The following is a 19,713-nucleotide window of genomic DNA, read 5'->3' as shown; positions in this document are numbered from 1 at the left end:
TTTATAAAAATATGATTCTAATTTATTAAATTTTAATTTATTGAATAAAAAATTTAAACGTTTATTGCATTTCATATTTATATCATAATTTTAAAATTTTAAATAATAAAATTAATTTTTTTATATTCACCTTAATTTTAACTATTTACCTTAATCAATTTTAATTAAAAAAATTTTAGTTTGTGTATCATGAGAATTATTACTTGAAAGACTTAATTAGATAAAAAAAATTAAATGTTTATGTTCATTTATATTTCTATTTAAAAATTTAAATTTCAAATAATAAAATTAATTTTTTTTAATTTATCATTATTATAATTAAGAGGATTAAATTAAATTTAAAAAAATTAAGACTAAATTATAATATAATAACTAAAATTTTTATATTAATAAATATATAGTTTTTAAATTTAAAATTTATATTGAAAATATATTTATTTTATATTTATCGTATTTAATATTAAATAAATAATTATTATAAATAAATTTTCACTATATAAAATACCATATATTAAAATATTTTATTAAATATTTATACTCACCGTTTTAAATTATATACATATTTTTAATATATAAAAATTATATTTTATATTAATAATATTAAATAAAATAAAATATTACACTTTTTAATATATAAAGTCATCTTTTATAATTTTTAAAAAAACTTAAATGTATTAATCATGTTTATTATAAATTCTTTAACATATTTAATATTTTTATTTTACTCACTTATATTGTATAAGTAAACTTGTGACGTATATTAATTTATTAATCGATTTGATAAAAATTATATTTTATATTAATAATATTAAATAAAATAAAATATTATATATTCTATTTTATAATTCTTTTACATTTTAAATTTTTATTAAATTATAATATGTATAAAAATGAGAATGAAAAATAAATAATATAATTAATAAAAAAAGACATTATTAAAATAAAAATATATATTATACTATTTTATTAGTCAAATAAAACTTTGGGAACTATATAATAATTTATTATTAACTTTTTCAGATTCAATTTAATTTTTTATTATAATTACGATAAATTAAAAATTTTAATTTTATTATTTAAAAATTAAAATTTTTTTATTATAATTATGATAAATTAAAAAAATTTAATTTTATTATTTAAAATTTAAAGTTTTAAATATAAATTAATGTAAATGTTTAAAATTTTTTATGAAATAGATTTTTTTAAGCAATAATTCTATGTATACATGTACTAAAAATTTTTGGTTAAAATTAATTAAAATAAAAATGAAAAAATAATTTTTATTATTAAAATTATAATATAAATTTGAAAAGTGATAAATTTTTAAATTTTTTTTATTCAATAAGCCTTAAATTTAAATTTATTAAATTATTATTTAGTTAGACCAATGAAAAATTCTAACTTTTAAATTTTTTTTTTTTATAAGAATGAGCATTACAATAGAAATAAACTTATATTCAACCCTCCTGCTTAAAATTTCAGAACAGGTGATGACTTCGGCCCGTCTCTTTAGGTCCATCACTGGTCAGCCTAAACATTCGTTAGTTAGATTTGAAATTAAATCCAACTAAATAAATTAAAAATTTAAATTTTAATATTTATAAAATTAAATCGAATTGATTTTAATTAAAAATTAAATCGAATTAAATCAATCTGATTTAATTCGATTCAATTTGATTTAATCGATTTTATTTTTAATAATTTTTTTATTTTTTATATTTTTTAATATTTTAAAATTTAATTAAAATATTTTAATTTTAATATAATTTAATTTCTCAATATTATTAAAAAAACATACTATTATCACTAATTAATTCAATTTAATATTTTTTATTTTTTAATCAAAACCGAATAACTGAAATTTCTGAAATTAAAATTCAAATCAAATTAAAATAAATAAAAATTTAAACTAAATTTTTAAATTAATTTGGTTCGGTCGATTTTTTCGGTTTGAACCGAATACTGTTCATCTAATTAGCACCATTCCTGTTTAAATGAACCGGCAAGACACTATAGACAGACGGTTCAATTCGCAAAAGACTTCCAACAATCGGGTCATAATCACTGATATAGGACATGTTATCATAATTAGATATGCGCCATCTTCCTCCTTACAAAGGCAGATTGAACATGGTGGATTACAAAATCTGACGTAACAAAGTATTTCCCCGGAACTAATTTAGAGAACGCATATATTTGCTACAAGTTTACATGCTCCCATGGGTGTGCAAACATCTGGTACAGGAGGCAAAGGAACTTCAGTAACTTGACTTGGATAGCCACATAACCTCCTGAGCAGCCAATGCAGCAAGCAAGAAGCAGCTGAAGAAAGTGAAGGCTATAGAGATAGCCACATGGTCACAGAAGTAGTGTAGAGGCTTGCAGAAATTTGGTAAAGGCATAAGTCGGATTCCTGTTCGGTTCAGATTGGTGACCCCTGATGCAGCAGCCGCAGCACTAAGCATCACATACGCGAACACCTGCAAACTTGAAGAACAATCAGACCCTTACAAAACATTATTTGTGCTTCAGCTGAAACTGAATTAATGAAAATTTCTCAAGTGCATGGCAGATGCAGATATCTCGCAAAGATGCACAAGTTAAACATGAGATGAAAACATAATTATTGAAAGATGCAGATGGGTATGCACGAAGTTGAAAACAAAATAATTCTGCAGTACAATAAAATATTCTCTGCCCAAAAAGAAAGTACAATGTGAAATTTGATACAGAAGTGCAAGACATTGAAAGGAGTTCTTCTATAAGGTAATGAAGCTTATATTACATGAACGGTATGATGCAACTTAACAATGCAATACTGACATTTTCAACAAGAGAAACAGTTCAACCTTCAGTTCTTTTTTTTTCAGTAGAACAAGGGAACTGCAACTTGCATCAGTTTCTAATCCTGTTTCAATTAGCTAAATGTTCTGCTAAAAAATAATCAAGGACACAAAAAGTTCTCTCTCTTTAGCTCTTCAACACATCAAGATAGTTTTCACATGTGGTCACCAGAAAATAGATCTTCCTGCTCTCAACTCATATAGTTCATTGGATAATGATAAACATTTGCTTCTTACAGATATAGCTTTGTTCCATAAAACTGATTAGCAAGGTTCTGTCGGTATTAATCAAAGCAATAATAACTCTTCCAATACAAGGAAAAGAATAATAAAGCCAAGAACATCAACATAGCATTACCCCCACATACGAAAGGCATTAATGTAATACCTGATCTCCTGCAAAAATAAGCCAAGCATGGGTTCTTGATGGAATCACTGGAGATTTTCTAAGCAGCCTTGACATGCTAATTAGCAGTTGCAGCAAGGAGTAAGCAACTACAGCTGCAGAGACTCCAACTAGATACCTGCTCAGCATCCAATAACAGAATCAACAACTACTCAACATACAAATTACCACCCCAACTGCCTTGTAATGATGACTCAGAACTGCATACATCTTAATTACATAATTGCTTGAATCCTCCCCTTTTAACAGTCATGTGCTTGATACTTGAGGAGTGAACTCTATCCAAAATGTAAGAAACTCTATAGTTAACAACCTTTTCAATAGAATCTTTTGTCATAATGTCAAACCATTCTAGAAATCAAGTAGTAATGCACTCAACCATTAATGTCACTCATGTCAAATATCAAAGATCTTGAAAACTCCGTGTCAAAAAATTCCAAATAGCATATAGTCAGGAACCCGAAAATATTAATTTATTAAAAAATCACGGGTTTGATTCTGTTCATTCAGATGTCAATGACCTGAAGGTCAGAGTACCTAGAATTTGTTTTCGCACGAAGCAACAAAACCGAGGGCAATTCCGTGAACACAAAGTTCAAGAGACTTCATAGTTTCCACATAACATGACAAGCAAGGCTAGCAAGCAAGGACAGAAGCCCGCTTTTGTCGGTCAGTTTGGGTCAATTCAAATCACAAATTGAAGATAGACTGTTTGGTTGCTAAGAAAATGCAGGGAATAAAAGAAAGAAAACAAAAGCAAAAAATTTCAAACTGCTATGCACTACCAGAAACCATGAAAAACAAAAAGGAAAGATAAAAGGGAAAATAAAAACCTCCGTTGATGACAATGATGTAATCTCCAAAATTCCATTTCTCTGGTTTTCTCTCACTTTCTCAGCAACCAAACAATAGAAACATCATGATCAGCAAGAAAAATAAGCATTAACAATAGACAAAGACACTAACATTTTGGCAATTACGTAGACCCAAGAAACTTAGCAACTTACTCGAACGATTGAGCGAATGACCATTTAGAGTGAACAGGAAGCTTAAACCCATAGATGGAGACAGAGGTGGACTGATGGGCTGTGACCATAAACGATAGTGATGCAACAGATGCGAGCATGCACAACAGCCTAAGTGCCACGTGCAAGACTTCAGCTTTCCGGCCAAAAGGCCTCGCTGCTCTTATCAGCGGCCCACTGATTGTGCCACTGATCTCCGTCGCGGCCACCTTTGATTCCGTTAGCTGTGCAGCCACCTCCGATGGTGGCACTTTTTGGTCATTCATCATCACAGCTTCACTTTTTCTTGATCAATCGTTTGCAGATGTCTTTTTCTGTATCGGTTGTCAGTAGAGGAGGAGGAGGAGAGATGACTCAGATGTGAAGCTGGAAGCTGGACTGTGGAGCTCTCTCCTCTCTTCTCCTCTCTTTCATGTACTATGGTTCTTTTTACAGAAAACTCTCTCTCCTAATCCTAAAATTAAGGTAAAGCATTCTTAGGCCCTATAATTTATTAAAAAAAAAAATTTTTATTTTTTTCTGAAATAAAAGGAAAAACCTAGTAAAATGTTAAATTAAAAATTTTTTAATTTTTTATTTTCAATGAAAATTTTATTAAAAAATTAATTAAATTAATTTTCAACAATATGATAAAGAAAATTAATAAAACTTTTAAAAGATTAATTTAGATAAAATAAAAAATTAATGTCGTTGCTGACAAAACAAAATCACAAGTGCACAAACTTAATTTTAAAAAAGTAAGTTTTTTAATTGGGTCCAATCATAATCACTATTAACTTTTTAAGATAAGGACTTATTTTCTGAAAGCACCTAATGACTTTATTTAACGCACATTGAAAAGGGGCAAAAAATAACGAACACTGTACTTTATTTTTAGTAAAAAACAAAAGAGTTATTAATTTTAATAAAATATAATCTACTTTCTTTTTTTAAAGAAAGAGGACCATTTAGCTACTTTTTAAAAAAAAAGAGGAATTTAGCTACTTTTTTTAAAGGAAGTGGATCTTTTTGTGCGTGGTGTACATTATCACGAACACTATAATATCAATTATCTCTACATTGAAATAAAAAAAAAAATTCAAAAAAAAATTAATTTAATTATTTTTTTTATCAACTTTCTTATTGAGAATAAAAAAAATTGTTCCTTTTAATTTAAAATTCTATCTTAAAAAAATTAAAATTATATATGAAATATGATTTTATAGAGAAGTCTTTGAATTCTCAATCATGTACGCGTTAAATAAATTAAATAACAAAAGGAAATAGCTTCTAATGTTAAATTATTTTAATATGGAAATTAACCAATAAAATTCACTCGAATTGCATTGTTTTTTTTTATTTATTGTTTTATGTTTCAAATAATCTTTTACTATTTCAAATTCAATATAGAATGAAGACTCTCTTCTCTCGAACTTAAACCTGAATTGACAAAGCCGTTATGCATCCCATTTTCGAAGACAATAAAGAGCCCTATATATGACAAAAATTTAATCTAAATGCCAAACATAACATCAAAGATTTTGGACACTATAGACTTGGTTGGAGAAGCAATGGCACCTCCTGACTGATGGGCGCTGCCACTGCCATTTTGAAGATAGTAGGGGCGAGAAGAAACTCTTATTGTCTTCAAATCTGAGCTTGTTGAAGATGGTGGTGGGGGTAAAGTCATGAATCCCGGATTGTTAATTCTTTCATTCAAAGCTTCTCGTTGCATAGGATCTACCGGCTTCACGCCTACTATTAGTACCCCATTTATTTGCATCCCGTTCTTGCTGAGAGCCTTCTGAGCATCAGAACGACTCTACACAAACGAAACCACAAAAACCAGTTAATGATAACTTCTCCAATTATGTCACATCTTAACATCATTGCATTGGCTGAAATTAACAGCAAAATTCAACCTTGCTTTGCCTATACAGCAGTGGCTAAGTCTCGACCAAGGAAAGACACTATCTCAATTCAGTAATTAACCTAGATGGATATTCAATAGATCATAACGCTAACAAACTTTTTTTTAAGTGAAAAAGGAGAAGGAAAATGAAGAAGAGAAAGAGAACAACAGCAGCAGCGCATTACTATAGCCTCAACTGCATTCTTCATATCATAATAAATTCCAATACCAGTAAACATGGTTTGAAGACGTTGGCAAATAAAATTGGTAATATCATTCTTTCTGCATTTTTTGCTGTTAAATGAACCCTGAGCAGAGAATCGCTAATGCAAACCCAAGCAGCCCAAGCCACATGTTGGACAGAAAATGACAGCAAAAATCAACCACTTTCAATCATATACTTCAATAGCCCTACTGCTATAGCTCAAATCCCATCATAAAGGAGGCATAGCCATGATATAGGCCAAATCAGGCATGCTTGGACTAATTACAAAAATCCATGGAAGCGTACAGGTAGCCCAGCTCATAACAAGATGAATAACATGCACATGCAGAGTTATTAAACCTTTGACGGAGGTTGACCTGACGGAGAGATCAGGTTGATAGGCCAGTGGTTCAACCAATCAATCATTAAAAAAAAAATTAAATGCACATAAATTACTTAAAAAATTAATCAATAATACTTAATACAATAAATGACAGATCTAATTAAATAAGTTGTAATTACTTTTTTTTTTTAAATTACAATATTTATTAGTTTATATTTACATATATCTTGATAATGTTTTTAAATTTATTTAGAAGTATCAATTTTAAAAATTATTACATTTTTTCCATATTTATGAGTAAAATATACAAATCTTTTTATAAATATGTAAATATATCTTTTTAATATTTCTGAAATAAGTTATACATTACAAAATAAATAAACATGTTATATTATTAGGGTATATATATATATATATATATATATATATATATATATACACACACTAATAAAAACAAATATCTATCATGTTAGCTCAATTGGTTGCTACTTACACCTTTTATGAGGCCTTACCATTACCAACACTCAAAAAAAATTGCTCTCACGACACACTAGTTTGGGGTTCGGATCACAGGTACTACTGTCCAGTTTGGTTGCATTTAGTAACAATGTGCACACCTACCGCATGAGCATGTCCATGTTTTACCAAAAATAACGAAGTTTAGTGGAACAATTCAATGCCCATAATTAACAGTTATGAACATGACATTGTCATTATGCTGAACCTTCTGGATTTCACAGTTCTGCATTATTACATTTATTAAATAAATATCAACCTAAACTTGCATGATGAATTTCTGATGTGTTAAAATGCATGCACTTAATCTGAACTAAGACATAAGTGCCAATAGGAGTTGCAACAAGGATGCAACGGAGCAAAAAAACTAACTTACATTAACAAAAGAACATGGATCCCCAACCTCAAATTACAAATAGCAAATAAGTAGAACCTGATAAAGAATGTGCATCCAGTTAGCATTCCTCGGACCAGGAACATGTTTCAATATCACACCACATTTTTCAAACTCCCGCAAAACTAAATTGGTATCACCAGGAGAGAACCTGCATGGAAATATTTGGGATAAGCAGTACAGACAAGAACAATTCCAAAGAGAACGTGAAGACATTTACATTGCAGAAATGGGATCAACAAAATCAATTTTCAGTGGGGATCAAATAATGAAAATTAACTTTTATCAACAATGATTTATACTACCACGGAATTCCCAACTTCACATTCTTCCAAAGAAAAAAAAATACAAGGACACTTGATAATCTAACTGAAAGCTTTCAAATGTCAAGGATAGAAGCAGTTAGTTGCTGCAATAAGTGTCTATCTTCAGGTATATGCTCAATCCCAATAATGCAGAAATAGTACAACCCCAAATCAAACAAACTAGACTGATAATTTTATTTTTTTTTAAGAAAAAAGGGTGTTCAACCAAATTTTGGGATTTAACTCATTGCAGAAAGATTAGCAAACAATATTTGGGGAGATATCATAAAAAAATGACACATACAGATAAGTAATAAACTAGTCAACAAGTGCGTGCAAAAGAGAGACAAAACATACCCATAAACGGTAACCCATTCTTCCTCATCAAGATTCCCTGCTGGCAAGCAGTTCCTCTGCCGCTCTGGTCTTGCAACTTCCCTCAGTGGTGGTAGTGTGATCAAAGCACCGGGTTGCACCACACCTTCAACTGGAGAACCTTTCCCCTTATCTTCTTGCTCACTGCTACTAACCTTAGTGGATGACCACCATGCTGAACCCTGTTGATTCTGATGATCACTCATCAAAGCAAATGAAGTGCTAGCCTCAGATTTGCTTTTTGCTGGAGTCATGAAGTCCCTCCCAGAATTTTGGATAGGACTTCTAGGGTCTGATTTTACTTCTGGGGAAAGAGGGTAATCAGGAATTCCAGATTCAGGGGAGAAATCTGAACGGTCCTCCAAGGTATACATGGGAGGGGGTGGAAGATCCGACCCACTAAAATTCTCACGCCATAGAGCAGATACTGCAGCTGCCTGACCTGGAGTTGAGAACTTCCCTTTATGCGTAGACACTGGGGAAGCCAAATCTTGGAAAAACAATGACCGACTCCCAGAGGATTTGGGAGTTCTACGTACTGTAGTGCTCATCTTATAATTCCTTCAACAGACTGACCTCTACCAGCAAGCAACAACATATTTAGCATTCGAAGATAAATTGGAAAATAAAATAAGGAACATGAATAACAGCATCGCAAGTAGACAACTCATCACTCACAAATGAGTGAAGAAATAAGCACACAAAGCCATCTCTCATCAACGAAAAATAAATTCACAGAAAAATCCTAACATAAACTTCAAATTAGACAAACTACTAAAATATTAAGTTTATTAAAAAAAATCCAGTTGAACAAGGAGTATTGGGAACCAAAAACACGAAATGTGAACGAATTCGAACTCTATTTCGTGATTATTCCAAGAAAAACTAAGGAAGAAAAAAGGAATACCTAGCATTCTTTCAATTCCTCAAGAGAGGGAGAGAAAGCGTACCTGCTATTTGGGATTTTATGGTTTTCCCTACCAGAAGCTTAGATGGGAGCAATCCGCCAAAATGAAGCCGGAAAAAAATTTAAAACCCTAACTAAACCTCAATATAATGCGATTCAAATTTGTCAGTTTAAATAGTTTGGTGGCGAAACTGACCTCCATTTTCTTTCCCATTCGGCAAATCACCACAAGGGTAATTTTGTCTATCGAGACTAATTATTTCTCTTAATCGCGTTTAGCCAGCACGACTACGCACGTGCAAAACTCTCTACTCCGTCAATATGATGTTATTCATCTATGTCCTAATGAAACTAAATCCATTTTGACGATTTAATTCTTTTGGATGAAGATCCAAATTTGGATTGTTTAAATAATAATAATATTAAATTTAATAAATATGTGAGATTAATTTAAAAAAAATATATAAATAGTTATAATATTTAGAGATAATGGTGAATCTTCTTTTTTAGGGGTAGAAGCCAAACATCCTGACTACCCTTATTGCTTTTTCTTCTTCCATAGTCAAGGAGATGATAATTAGTGGAGCCTTGCCTAGCTAGCTAATGGTAACCATCAAATTATAAACCCAACTGGCATTGGGCTACACACACCATGTGCCCTAAAAGCTAATGGGGTTACTACCTATACCTCAAGCTCCAATTAAATCCATAGATTTTTTCTATAATCTCTTCATTAAATATATATCTTCTGGAGTTCTCCTAAAAAATAGATAAAATGGCACAAATCTATATCTATATAGCTACCCACTCCTCTCTAAAAGACATGCTGGATGAGCAAATTGTCTTTCTTGGCCACCCACTTGAGAAGAAGGTGAGATTTAGTAGTCTTTTCAGAAAGAGAGCTAGCTTGGCCAATTGCCAGTCATAGCTATGCGTGGGATCCTTCTCTAAATATCTAATAATTTTAAATTCCTTTTGTGTAATTAAAAATTATTTACCTTTAAAAAACAAATCCTACATTTTTATTAGGTGTATTAATAAAAAAATTAAATATTTATTATTTTTCACATTTATATCTTAATTTGGAGAATAAAATTATTTTTTTCATATTTACCTCAATTTTAGCTATTCTTCTTAATCAATTTTAATAAAAAAAATTTTAATCTCCGTATCATGCCAAGTAGAATTATCCCTTAAAAGGTTTTTTAATAAAAAAAATTAAATCATTTATACTAATTCATATTTATATTCAAAATTTTAAATTTTGAATAATAAAATTAAAATTTTTTATTTTATCTCGAGAAATAAATTAAATATGAAAAATTATTAAAAAATTACAATATAGCCCTTAAAGTTTTATTTGGCTAATAAAATAGTCTTTAAAATATATTTTTTATTTTAATAATATTCTATTTTATTAATTCTATTATTTACTTCTCATTCTTAATTTTTTACACATATTAAAGTTTAATAAAAATTTAAATTATAAAAAATATTATAGTATAAAATATATAATATTTCATTTTATTTAATATTATTGATATGAAATATAGTTTTTTATAAGATCAATCAATAAATTAAGATACATCATAAGTTTAAGTTTAATTGTTATATAGGTAATCAAAATAAAAATATTGAATATATCAAATAATTTTAAAAAAGTGATAAATATATCTAAATTTTTATAAAAATCATAAAAAAGATAATAGTGGGTATAAATTTTTAATAAAAAAAACTTAAATATACAATATTTATATGTAATATTTTATATAATAAAAATTTATTTGTGATAAATATTCATTTAATATTATATATGACAAATATAAAATAAATTTACTTTTAATATAAAATTTAAATTAAAGAAGTATATATTTATTAATATAAAATTTTAGAAATTATATTATAATTTGCCATTAACTTTTTTAGATTCAATTTAATCCTTTTAGTTATAATTGTGATAAATTAAAAAAAATTTAGTTTTATTATGTAAAATTTAAAGTTTTAGATATAAATATGAATTAATATAAACATTTAGATTTTTATCTAATAAATTTTTGAGAAATAATTCTATATGATATAACACGTAAATTATCAATTTTTTTATTAAGATTAATTAAAATAAATGGTTAAAATTGAGATAGATATGAAAGAATAGACTTTACTATTTAAAATTTTAATATCAGAATGTTTAAATTTTTTTATCCAATAAAATTTTTATTATATACGATTATCTTCGGTTTCAATCAGCTTCACAATCTTTGAAGCATAGTAATAGTTTGGAGCCAAATCACTGAAGTGAAAGAAGACCACTACCCACCATGTCCATGGAGCCAAGCAATCACTAACTACATTATTACCTACCGACAATCACCCACTCTTAGCCCATAACATCCCATTGCACAAATTTCTTAACTCTCAAAATTTCCTCACAATCAGCATTTCTTACCATTTTTATCCGTATCAGACAAATTCATTAAAAATAACAAAACACTCGCTCTTAATCTTAAACAATGACACAACAAGAATGCCTCCAAACCCATATTCAAAATTTTGTAATTTACTAAATTATGTGAAGAAGAAACCAATGGAAGTAAGTGTGGGAGGTGGGTGGCGACAATAACCCAATCACCAACTTAGCAAATAACATGGAAAGATCCCTAGACAAGAAGCAACAAAGCCATAGTGGGAACTTTAGAGATATTATCTAAAACAGATGCAAAAAGAAACACAGTCATGCACGTCATCTACTGCATGTGCCTCCTCACATGAATGTCTATTCTTGTTTATACTCACATGTCTATGCATGCTTACATGTTATTATGTTTCATCTATTACTCTGTACTTTAGAGTACCCTTTTCTTTTATTATTGTTCTTGTGGGTCTCAAAAACATACATACATATAACATCATGTGTATCTCTCATATCCAACATATCCATCCAATGCCCGTATTAAGCAATATTTATCTTTTCATTGACAGTCGGATTTCATTTATTCTGCGCAAGACTGAACCAAAAAAATAACGCTAGTCCAAAATTTATAAAACCTCCTTTAGCTGACCGATCTACCATCTCAAATCTTAATCCAGACACACAAAGCAGATTGGATCGACCGCGAGCTCAGGTTCAACGGAAAGAAATTCAATCCGGTGATATGACGTGAGGAAAAATAGTCCAGTCACTTCGCAGCTGACATGGAGCAATTAGCCTTGGACTATACGACAGACTAGGACCGGATCTAATTTTTGCTGCCGACATCTGATAGAAACCCACGATAGCTTTTTGGAAAGAGAATTTCAAGACGCACGACTTTCAAAAGTATGAAAAGGGATATAGACTTATCACAAAGTTTGATATGAAAAATTTATCGTTTAGATATCAATTTTGCATTTTAATTTTTTTTTAGATATTTTAAATATTTTCATAATTTTGCATATTAGAGTTTTGTTTTCTATTATAAATAGTCTCTCTTAACTATTAGAAACGCACTTTTCAATATTTGAGAAATTTCAATAAGACTTTTAGCCTTCTAGCCTATCTTTTCTCTTATTTCGTCTTAACCAAACGATATTGGTTAAAATTTCTGACGGAGTCTAAATAATCTTTTATCAGCAGTTCTGCCCGCATGCGCGCCAGGAGAGAATTAGATGGCCGTCTTGCGTGGAGAGAAGCTCTAATATATCTATACGTACAGATCTGAGTGACAGAGACAGATGACAGGGGACACTGTAGCAAAGAGACCGTTAGATGTCACTAGCAAACAAAAAAATATAAAAAAAAAAGAGAGAAAATATTTTTCTCTCCATCTAAACTTATACTCATACCGTAAAACTTTCTTTTTAAATCTCACAACATCATCTTTCTTTTTAAATTTAAGGGATTTGATTAATTACTAATATGTTTAATTTGAAGGGCTTGAACTATTTAAACTAAAAAAAATGATGGGATGAAATCTTTGACCCAAGCAGGGAAGAGCAAATGTCTACAATCAAGTGGACAATTACATATCACCACTAATGCAACACCTAATTGTAATTAATTGATAAATATTTTTTTAATCATTAATCCACATGACATTGTGTGCACCATTTTGCAAGCTAAGCTTCTAATTGTTTCCCTTTTCAAAATTTTAATTAATTATAAATTATTATTTCAATGAAGATGGTACGTACTGAAAACGATATTTAGCTGGTTTATAATCCCTATTTCATTATTCTTTATTCACTGAAATCCATGCCCAGCAATTCGCTCTCCTTGTCATTGTAAAATGTTGCAATAATATATAAAGAAATAGAGAAAGTCATAGTACTCTTAAAGAAATTAAAGACCATGAATTTGCCAACCAATTCTTTCATGTGCAATTGTATTTTAGGTATGGACACACCATACTTTATGTGGGCCAGATGTTTTCACTAAAATATTCATTCATTCTACAAAATATTTTCCTCTTCTTTTAATTTTTATTAAATTCTATTTTTAATTGTTTTTTTTTTTTAATTTGAAGAAGAAAAATCTCCCATGAATTCAAATTAATTCTAATTTTTCCATCTTTTGAGCAAACTCCCTTTTTTTTTTTTCAAGTTATATCATTTTTTTTCCCAAAAAGAAAAGCTACAAATTCAAATGTGATGAAGCAAAATTACCAAACTAAAACTACTCTTGGACCCACTAGATAATATGCCTAAAGTTGGGCCCACTGTGATGATGAATCAAGAAATCATCGCCACCGTTCGATACGCCAAAAATCGAACTTTGATGAAGAAACTGTTCCTGCTGTGCTCTTTGCAATTCCTTCTGCCTTCTAAGTTCCATAACTTTCCTATGAGAATTTGAATGCTTCGTCGACAAAAAAGTTGGACTCGCTGCAGGTCGGTATTCGGGTACCAACCGACCCGACTTGTACCTGACTCCACAGGCATTGCACAAAGTTTTTGGTCCCATGGGACCAGTCCTCCATTGAGGAGTCTTCTCTGCCTGACAATGAAGACACTTCCTGACCGGAGCTTCTACAGCGGGATTCGAATTGTGACTTCCTTGTTTTTTGGAAGACGGTTTGGGGGCTTGTGAAAGGTGGAGGAGACGCGTTGACCAATCACAAGGGGCAGCTCGGGAGCGCTTAGAACGGGCCTTGCCGGGGAGTGGAGTTTCGGGCTGAAACATTGGGTTGTTAAGGTTACGGGCTGATGATTCCGGGTGGGATTCTGATGAAGATGACTCCGGCGTAGGTGGTTTCGATCCGGAGATAATGTGTAGGTTGGCTTGGAAGTTTTGTTCCGTTGAGAAAGAATCTTCCACAAAATTTGAGAGCCATTCAAGCTCAGCCAAGTCATCGTACTGCAACGCAGCAAGAAAGTTCCAAATTCAGTAATAGAATCAACTGAGAAACTTAACGATAAGAAAACTTATACCAAAACTGAATCATTATTTTAATAATTAGATAGTTAATAATTACCGGAACACAGAGTTCGCTGGAGAAGTGAGAATCGGCGAAGCTCTGGTGACCGACATGATTTCCGGAAATGGAAGAATTGCTGCTGTCATTGGAGTTGAACGTGGAAGAATCAATAGTAGCAGTGCAATTTTTAGTGATATTATCAAAAAAACCATCAGTCATTATAGCATCATCATCGTTTGGGAAATGGAGAAGGTCATCAACAGCAAAGTGGTCTCCTGGTTTCTGATCAGAATTTCTTTTATCCGGAAAGAAATCAGCCGCAGCTCCGCTGCCGAAGTATCCGCCGATGAAGAAGTCTGGTGCCTCCATTGGTCCCTGTGTAGATGAAGGGGAAGTAATGTAGTTCTAGAGAGAGAGAGTGTGTGTGTGTTTTGTCAATAAGAGATAATGTGTGAAGGATATTTAGAGTGTAGAGAGAGAGAGAGAGAGCGTGAAGCTTTAAGAGAGAGAGAGTGGTGGTGGAGGGTGGAGAAGGTGGTGGAGGACTGGTAGGGTTTTGAGGAGTGAAGGAGGGGCCAAAATGAAAATAAGGAAAAGTAGGAGCATCTTTTTGCATGGCAGAGGAATATTAATAAAATAAATAAGGAAGTGACTTGCAAGTTCTGTAAAGTTTATATTAAACTCTATCATTTTTCTGTTTTTGGCAACTTATAAATTATTTGAAAAAAGTACACTCTCCTACATTTTCTTTTTTTTTTTTTCGAATTTTACTTTTATCTTTTGGATTTTTCTTGATTTTCCTTTGTTCTTATGAAGTAATGAGCTGTCAATGGTAAACTTTGAAATTTTCCCTTCAAAATATTGTTACTTTAAACAAAGCTTAAAGAAGAAAAGCTCTTTAACAAATAATTAATTAAGTTATATTTATTCACTAATGAAAATTTTCAAGTATAAATTCTCAGGAAAAGTTCCATATCATAAGACAAAAGCCTGAAAAATTAACAGCAAAAAAGAAAAAGTTAAAGAGTTTAGTTATGCTTAATTTAATGGTATCATACAAATCAAGTGTAATTAGTAGTAACAGCAGAATTGTCAGTTAAAAGGGTAACAGCCAGGCAGCATAAACACTTGTCTTCCATATTCATCCTGCCATTTTTTAAATTCTTCCTTAATCAACCTCACTTAGCCTAATTACCAATTAACTGCAGTTTAATTTATAATAATAATAATAAATAATATTATTTTTAAAAAAAATTATTATGTAAGAAAATTCAACCCTATTGTCTAAGTGATTCCTCCGTTAGTGTCCAAGTTTACAGCTGCTCCAAATTATTATTATTTTTTAAATATTGGGAATTGTGCCTTTCTCTTTATTTTTAATTTTTCATAATTTCTCCCCCACCAGTATCAATGTTTAATTTCCCAAACTTAATTAATTGCTGTTTCTACTTCAATTTGGCCTATCATTACCTGCGATTTATATTCCCTACCCACGTTTAAGCACGATGGTTACAGCTCAACTTCATCTAAACAACGGTCATGATCTCATCCACGTGGCTTACAAACACATTTTTCTTATTTTCACTTTTTTATCTCATCTACTAAATCGGGTTAAGCAAATTAATTATGATTATCTACAGTGTTTAGTAAAAAAAAACTTTAAAAATGTTGAAGTATCTCTATCCAAATGCCAAAGTGTTGGATTAAACATTTCTTTCAAATGTTACAGACTGAGGCATTCAACACTAATCCCTAGGTTAAGGTTATTATAAATTGGGTAAATTGGATAAGGTTTTTTAATATATATTTTTTAAAAGTTTACCTAAGGATTGTTTTAATTTTTTTTAACAGAGGTGAAATAAATAAAATAAATATATAAAATGGATACCACCATCTTAATTAAGGGGTTAACTAATCCATCATTAAAAATTAAATAAGATAAATTAATAAGCCTGTGATTGTGAGGGCTTTTAAAAGGGGGTGGGATGGGGTCCACTGAGCACGTGACAAAGGGTGGTTTTGTCAGCAATCATGTGAGCGAGTGAAATCTGCCCGCTTTTCTTTAGGTTCATTTGTGGAGGTGGGTCAAATTCCATGTGGCTCGAACCAATTGAGACTTTCCCATGATGCTTCTTCCACACGTGCGTTATGTTTAACACCAACATGATTGAACGTGCTTACTCATCACGTGCTTGTCACGTGCATCTCTTGTCGATAATTACGACTTGGTTATATCTTCTTTTTCTTTCTAATAACCCTTAATTACAAATAAGTTTTGAAATTTAGTTTTTACCCTAGATTTACTATTATTATTATTGTTATATAAAATCCTTGAAGATTTTTCAGTTCGTACATTACCAATTTCTCATAGGACTCCACCTCTGTGGATTAATGAATGGGATCGGAAAAAAACAATGGTGGGGGTTGGAGAGAGAGAGATCTGCAACGTAACATGGGTTCCTATCAGATGAGCACAGGCTTAACGACAGAGACAAGGTGGCAGCTAAATATTTCAATACAAAAAAGGAAAGCTGCATGAAGATTAGTCTTAAATCGGTGCTTCCATGCATGTTTCCTATACAATTTTCTTTTTCGAGAAGCAATCACAATATTGAATGGTGAATATATGCAGCCTGCAAACACCCAATCCGATATCAAAATGAAGTAGCTAATGATGAGATATAGTTAATTACCTGATCATGAAGCCATGAATAAAGATTTTTACTTCCATTAATTAGCAACCTTGGAGATCATGTAAGAGGCACTAGCATTAACAGTCGATTTTTCTTCCAACACTTTGACAGTACTGTCACAACCACATCTCAGCAAGGTGAAGCAAAACCAGAAACAATAAGGACACCATGGTGTAGCCAATGGAGCCCATGAAAGTGAAGTTATACCAACTGGGTCAGCTTCATCAGTCCCAGATGTGTCCCAATCCACTACGTGCTTTTGCATTGAAACATTGTCATAGAAGCCGCAAACCAACAAAAGACCAACATGATGGACAGTACAGATGATTTGTGGTTATAGAAAACATGAGCTTGAATCCACTTTTTCTGATTTCCATGCTTCCAGGTTATGATTAGCTGTGCATTTTCTCAAGTCTATTTAAAAACAACTGCAATATAATACAAAATACGATTTCTTCCATCTATTTCTCTCTTCCTTTTATGGTATCAGAGCTATAAAAAGCATACTTGCTTTTTTCCGATCCTAAATCACCTCCGTTTCTTTAATTTGTTTCTGATTTTTCTATTGTTCACTATGTCTTCATCAAGTTCTACAATTCTGCCTCATTCTAATGGCAGAAACTTGATTTCTTTCAATTCTAATCAGTTTCCATTGAAACTGTCTGCACAAAATTATCCTTCATGGTGAGCACAAATTCTTCCTGTTCTTCGTGGTCATAATCTTATGGGTTATGTGGATAAGTCTTTGCCACCTCCCCCTGCTTTTACTCAAGTTGGTGAGGAAGGCACAACAAAGAAATAGCAAATCCTGATTATGAGTTTTGGGTTTGTCAAGATCAGCTGATTCTAGCAGCGATCATAACTTCAACAAGTTTTTCAGCTATGCATGTTCTCTCTTCAGCGACAACTTCAGCTGATGCGTGGGAAAAACTTCGAGTTGCCTTCGCCAATAAGTCAGCAACAAGAGTTTTATCTCTTCGTGAAAAGTTATCAACTGCTAAACGTGATAACAAATCAATTTCTGATTACTTGCAACAAATCAAAAATATTGCAGAAGACTTGGCTCTTTCAGGTAATCCAGTTTCTGGTGTAGATTTGATTGTCTATGTTTTGAATGGTATCGGGTTAGAATTTCGTGACATAGCTGCAGCAATCCGAACTTGTGATACTGTGATAAGTTTTGGCGAACTTGAGGATAAACTTTTGGCTCATGAAATATATCTTAAGAGTATAGATTCCTCTTATGATCCTGTTCCATTAACTGCTCATAGTGTTTGAAAGGGTTCCTATCCCAAATAGAATTTTCGATCTAATAGTCAAGGTAGCTCGGCTGCTTATGGGACCAGAACTGGTAATATCTCAAATTCTTCTACTACTCGAAATTATTCTAACAAGATTTAGTGTCAAATTTGTGAAAAACAAGGACACAGTGCTCGTCAATGCTTCCGGGCTAAGGACTTTTTCAAAAATAATTTTCCTAAACCTCAAGCTCATTCTGTTAATACTGGTAGTTCAAGTGAGACCAGTTGGGTTCTTGATACAGGTGCTTCACATCATGTCACTAACGACCTTCAGAATCTGTCCTTGCACGAACCATATGATGGCTTAGATGAGTTGCACCTCACTGACGGATCAGGTTTGCGCATAACACATGTTAGATCAAAAATTTTGTCTTTTCCATCTAAATCCTGCTCATTAGAAAATGTCTTATGTGTTCCACAAGCTAACGAGAATCTTATTTCCGTTTCTTAATTTTGTCTTATAAATAATGTTTCAATTGAATTTTTCTTTGATTCTTTTGTTGTTAAGGATCTATTCACGGGGGAGATTCTTCAAAGGGGCAAAATTGAGGAGTCATTATATCGTTTGTCATCCTCCAGATTTTCCTTTCATCCTTCTGCTCGTTATAGTGTTTGTGCTTCTAGTTCTTCTTGGCATCAACGACTAGGTCATCCAGCTATAAAAATTTTCAATTATGTCGTGTCTCGTTTTTCTTTACCAATTTCTAAAGTTAATCAAATAAATTGTGATTCTTGTCGTTGTAATAAGAGTCATCGACTCTCTTTTGGTGTTTCATCATTATCGAGTTCTCATCCTTTAGAATTATTATATTCTGATCTATGGGGTCCTGCTCCAGTTCAATCTAGAGATGATTATAAATATTATTTAATTTTTGTTGATCATTACACTAAATATATCTGGTTTTATCCTCTTCGAGCTAAATTTGATGTTGCTCTTATTTTTCCAGTTTTTCAGAAATTGGTTGAAAATATCATTCAAACAAAAATTGTATCTATATATACAGATGGGGGAGGGGAGTTTATTGCTTTAAAATCTCTCTTTCAAGCTCATGGCATTAATCATCTTTAAACGCCCCCTCATACTCCACAGCATAATGGAGCTGCTGAACGTAGACA

General features: G+C 31.3%; 3 protein-coding genes across 5 annotated transcripts; all 3 read right to left on the bottom strand.

Annotated features, from left to right (window-relative positions):
- Positions 1-2,041: 2,041 nt before the first annotated feature.
- On the bottom strand, positions 2,042-4,734 carry LOC110625981 (CASP-like protein 3A1). Its single transcript, XM_021771693.2, has 3 exons — positions 4,257-4,734; positions 3,232-3,367; positions 2,042-2,480 (listed from the first exon to the last, which is right to left on the bottom strand). The coding sequence occupies exons 1-3, from the start codon at positions 4,541-4,543 to the stop codon at positions 2,259-2,261; spliced, it is 645 nt and encodes a 214-aa protein (XP_021627385.1). The 5' UTR covers positions 4,544-4,734; the 3' UTR covers positions 2,042-2,258.
- Positions 4,735-5,584: 850 nt separating this feature from the next.
- Positions 5,585-9,407, bottom strand: LOC110625789 (nuclear pore complex protein NUP35). Of its 3 annotated transcripts, none has more exons than XM_021771438.2 (4): positions 9,254-9,407; positions 8,286-8,881; positions 7,663-7,774; positions 5,585-6,075 (listed from the first exon to the last, which is right to left on the bottom strand). In XM_021771438.2, the coding sequence occupies exons 2-4, from the start codon at positions 8,852-8,854 to the stop codon at positions 5,767-5,769; spliced, it is 990 nt and encodes a 329-aa protein (XP_021627130.1). In that variant the 5' UTR covers positions 8,855-8,881; positions 9,254-9,407; the 3' UTR covers positions 5,585-5,766. The 3 variants fall into 3 exon arrangements, with proteins under 3 accessions (XP_021627130.1, XP_021627131.1, XP_043817423.1); XM_021771439.2 differs by having other exon boundaries at positions 8,286-8,874; positions 9,254-9,351; XM_043961488.1 differs by having other exon boundaries at positions 9,211-9,293.
- A 4,325-nt stretch (positions 9,408-13,732) lies between these two features.
- LOC110626985 (GATA transcription factor 9) lies at positions 13,733-15,225 on the bottom strand. The gene is made up of 2 exons (XM_021773198.2): positions 14,661-15,225; positions 13,733-14,542 (listed from the first exon to the last, which is right to left on the bottom strand). The coding sequence occupies exons 1-2, from the start codon at positions 14,970-14,972 to the stop codon at positions 13,877-13,879; spliced, it is 978 nt and encodes a 325-aa protein (XP_021628890.1). The 5' UTR covers positions 14,973-15,225; the 3' UTR covers positions 13,733-13,876.
- Positions 15,226-19,713: the final 4,488 nt, after the last annotated feature.

This window comes from Manihot esculenta, chromosome 11 (assembly GCF_001659605.2).
Source record: "Manihot esculenta cultivar AM560-2 chromosome 11, M.esculenta_v8, whole genome shotgun sequence".
Taxonomy (NCBI): Eukaryota; Viridiplantae; Streptophyta; class Magnoliopsida; order Malpighiales; family Euphorbiaceae; genus Manihot; species Manihot esculenta.
This window is presented reverse-complemented; position numbering and strand designations above follow the sequence as displayed.

Bases quoted from the DNA above. Each gene is read 5' to 3' on its own strand.
- LOC110625981 (XM_021771693.2), bottom strand. From the start codon at position 4,543: ATGATGAATGACCAAAAAGTGCCACCATCGGAGGTGGCTGCACAGCTA. The intron at 3,368-4,256 runs GTAAGTTGCTAA...GATGCTGAGCAG, and splicing joins TCATTCGCTCAATCGTTCGA to GTATCTAGTTGGAGTCTCTG. The intron at 2,481-3,231 runs GTATTACATTAA...TCAAGTTTGCAG, and splicing joins TTATTTTTGCAGGAGATCAG to GTGTTCGCGTATGTGATGCT.
- LOC110625789 (XM_021771438.2), bottom strand. From the start codon at position 8,854: ATGAGCACTACAGTACGTAGAACTCCCAAATCCTCTGGGAGTCGGTCA. The intron at 7,775-8,285 runs GTATGTTTTGTC...ATTTCCATGCAG, and splicing joins GAATGGGTTACCGTTTATGG to GTTCTCTCCTGGTGATACCA. The intron at 6,076-7,662 runs GTTCTACTTATT...TCGTTTGTGTAG, and splicing joins GGATGCACATTCTTTATCAG to AGTCGTTCTGATGCTCAGAA.
- LOC110626985 (XM_021773198.2), bottom strand. From the start codon at position 14,972: ATGGAGGCACCAGACTTCTTCATCGGCGGATACTTCGGCAGCGGAGCT. The intron at 14,543-14,660 runs GTAATTATTAAC...GCTGCGTTGCAG, and splicing joins CCAGCGAACTCTGTGTTCCG to TACGATGACTTGGCTGAGCT.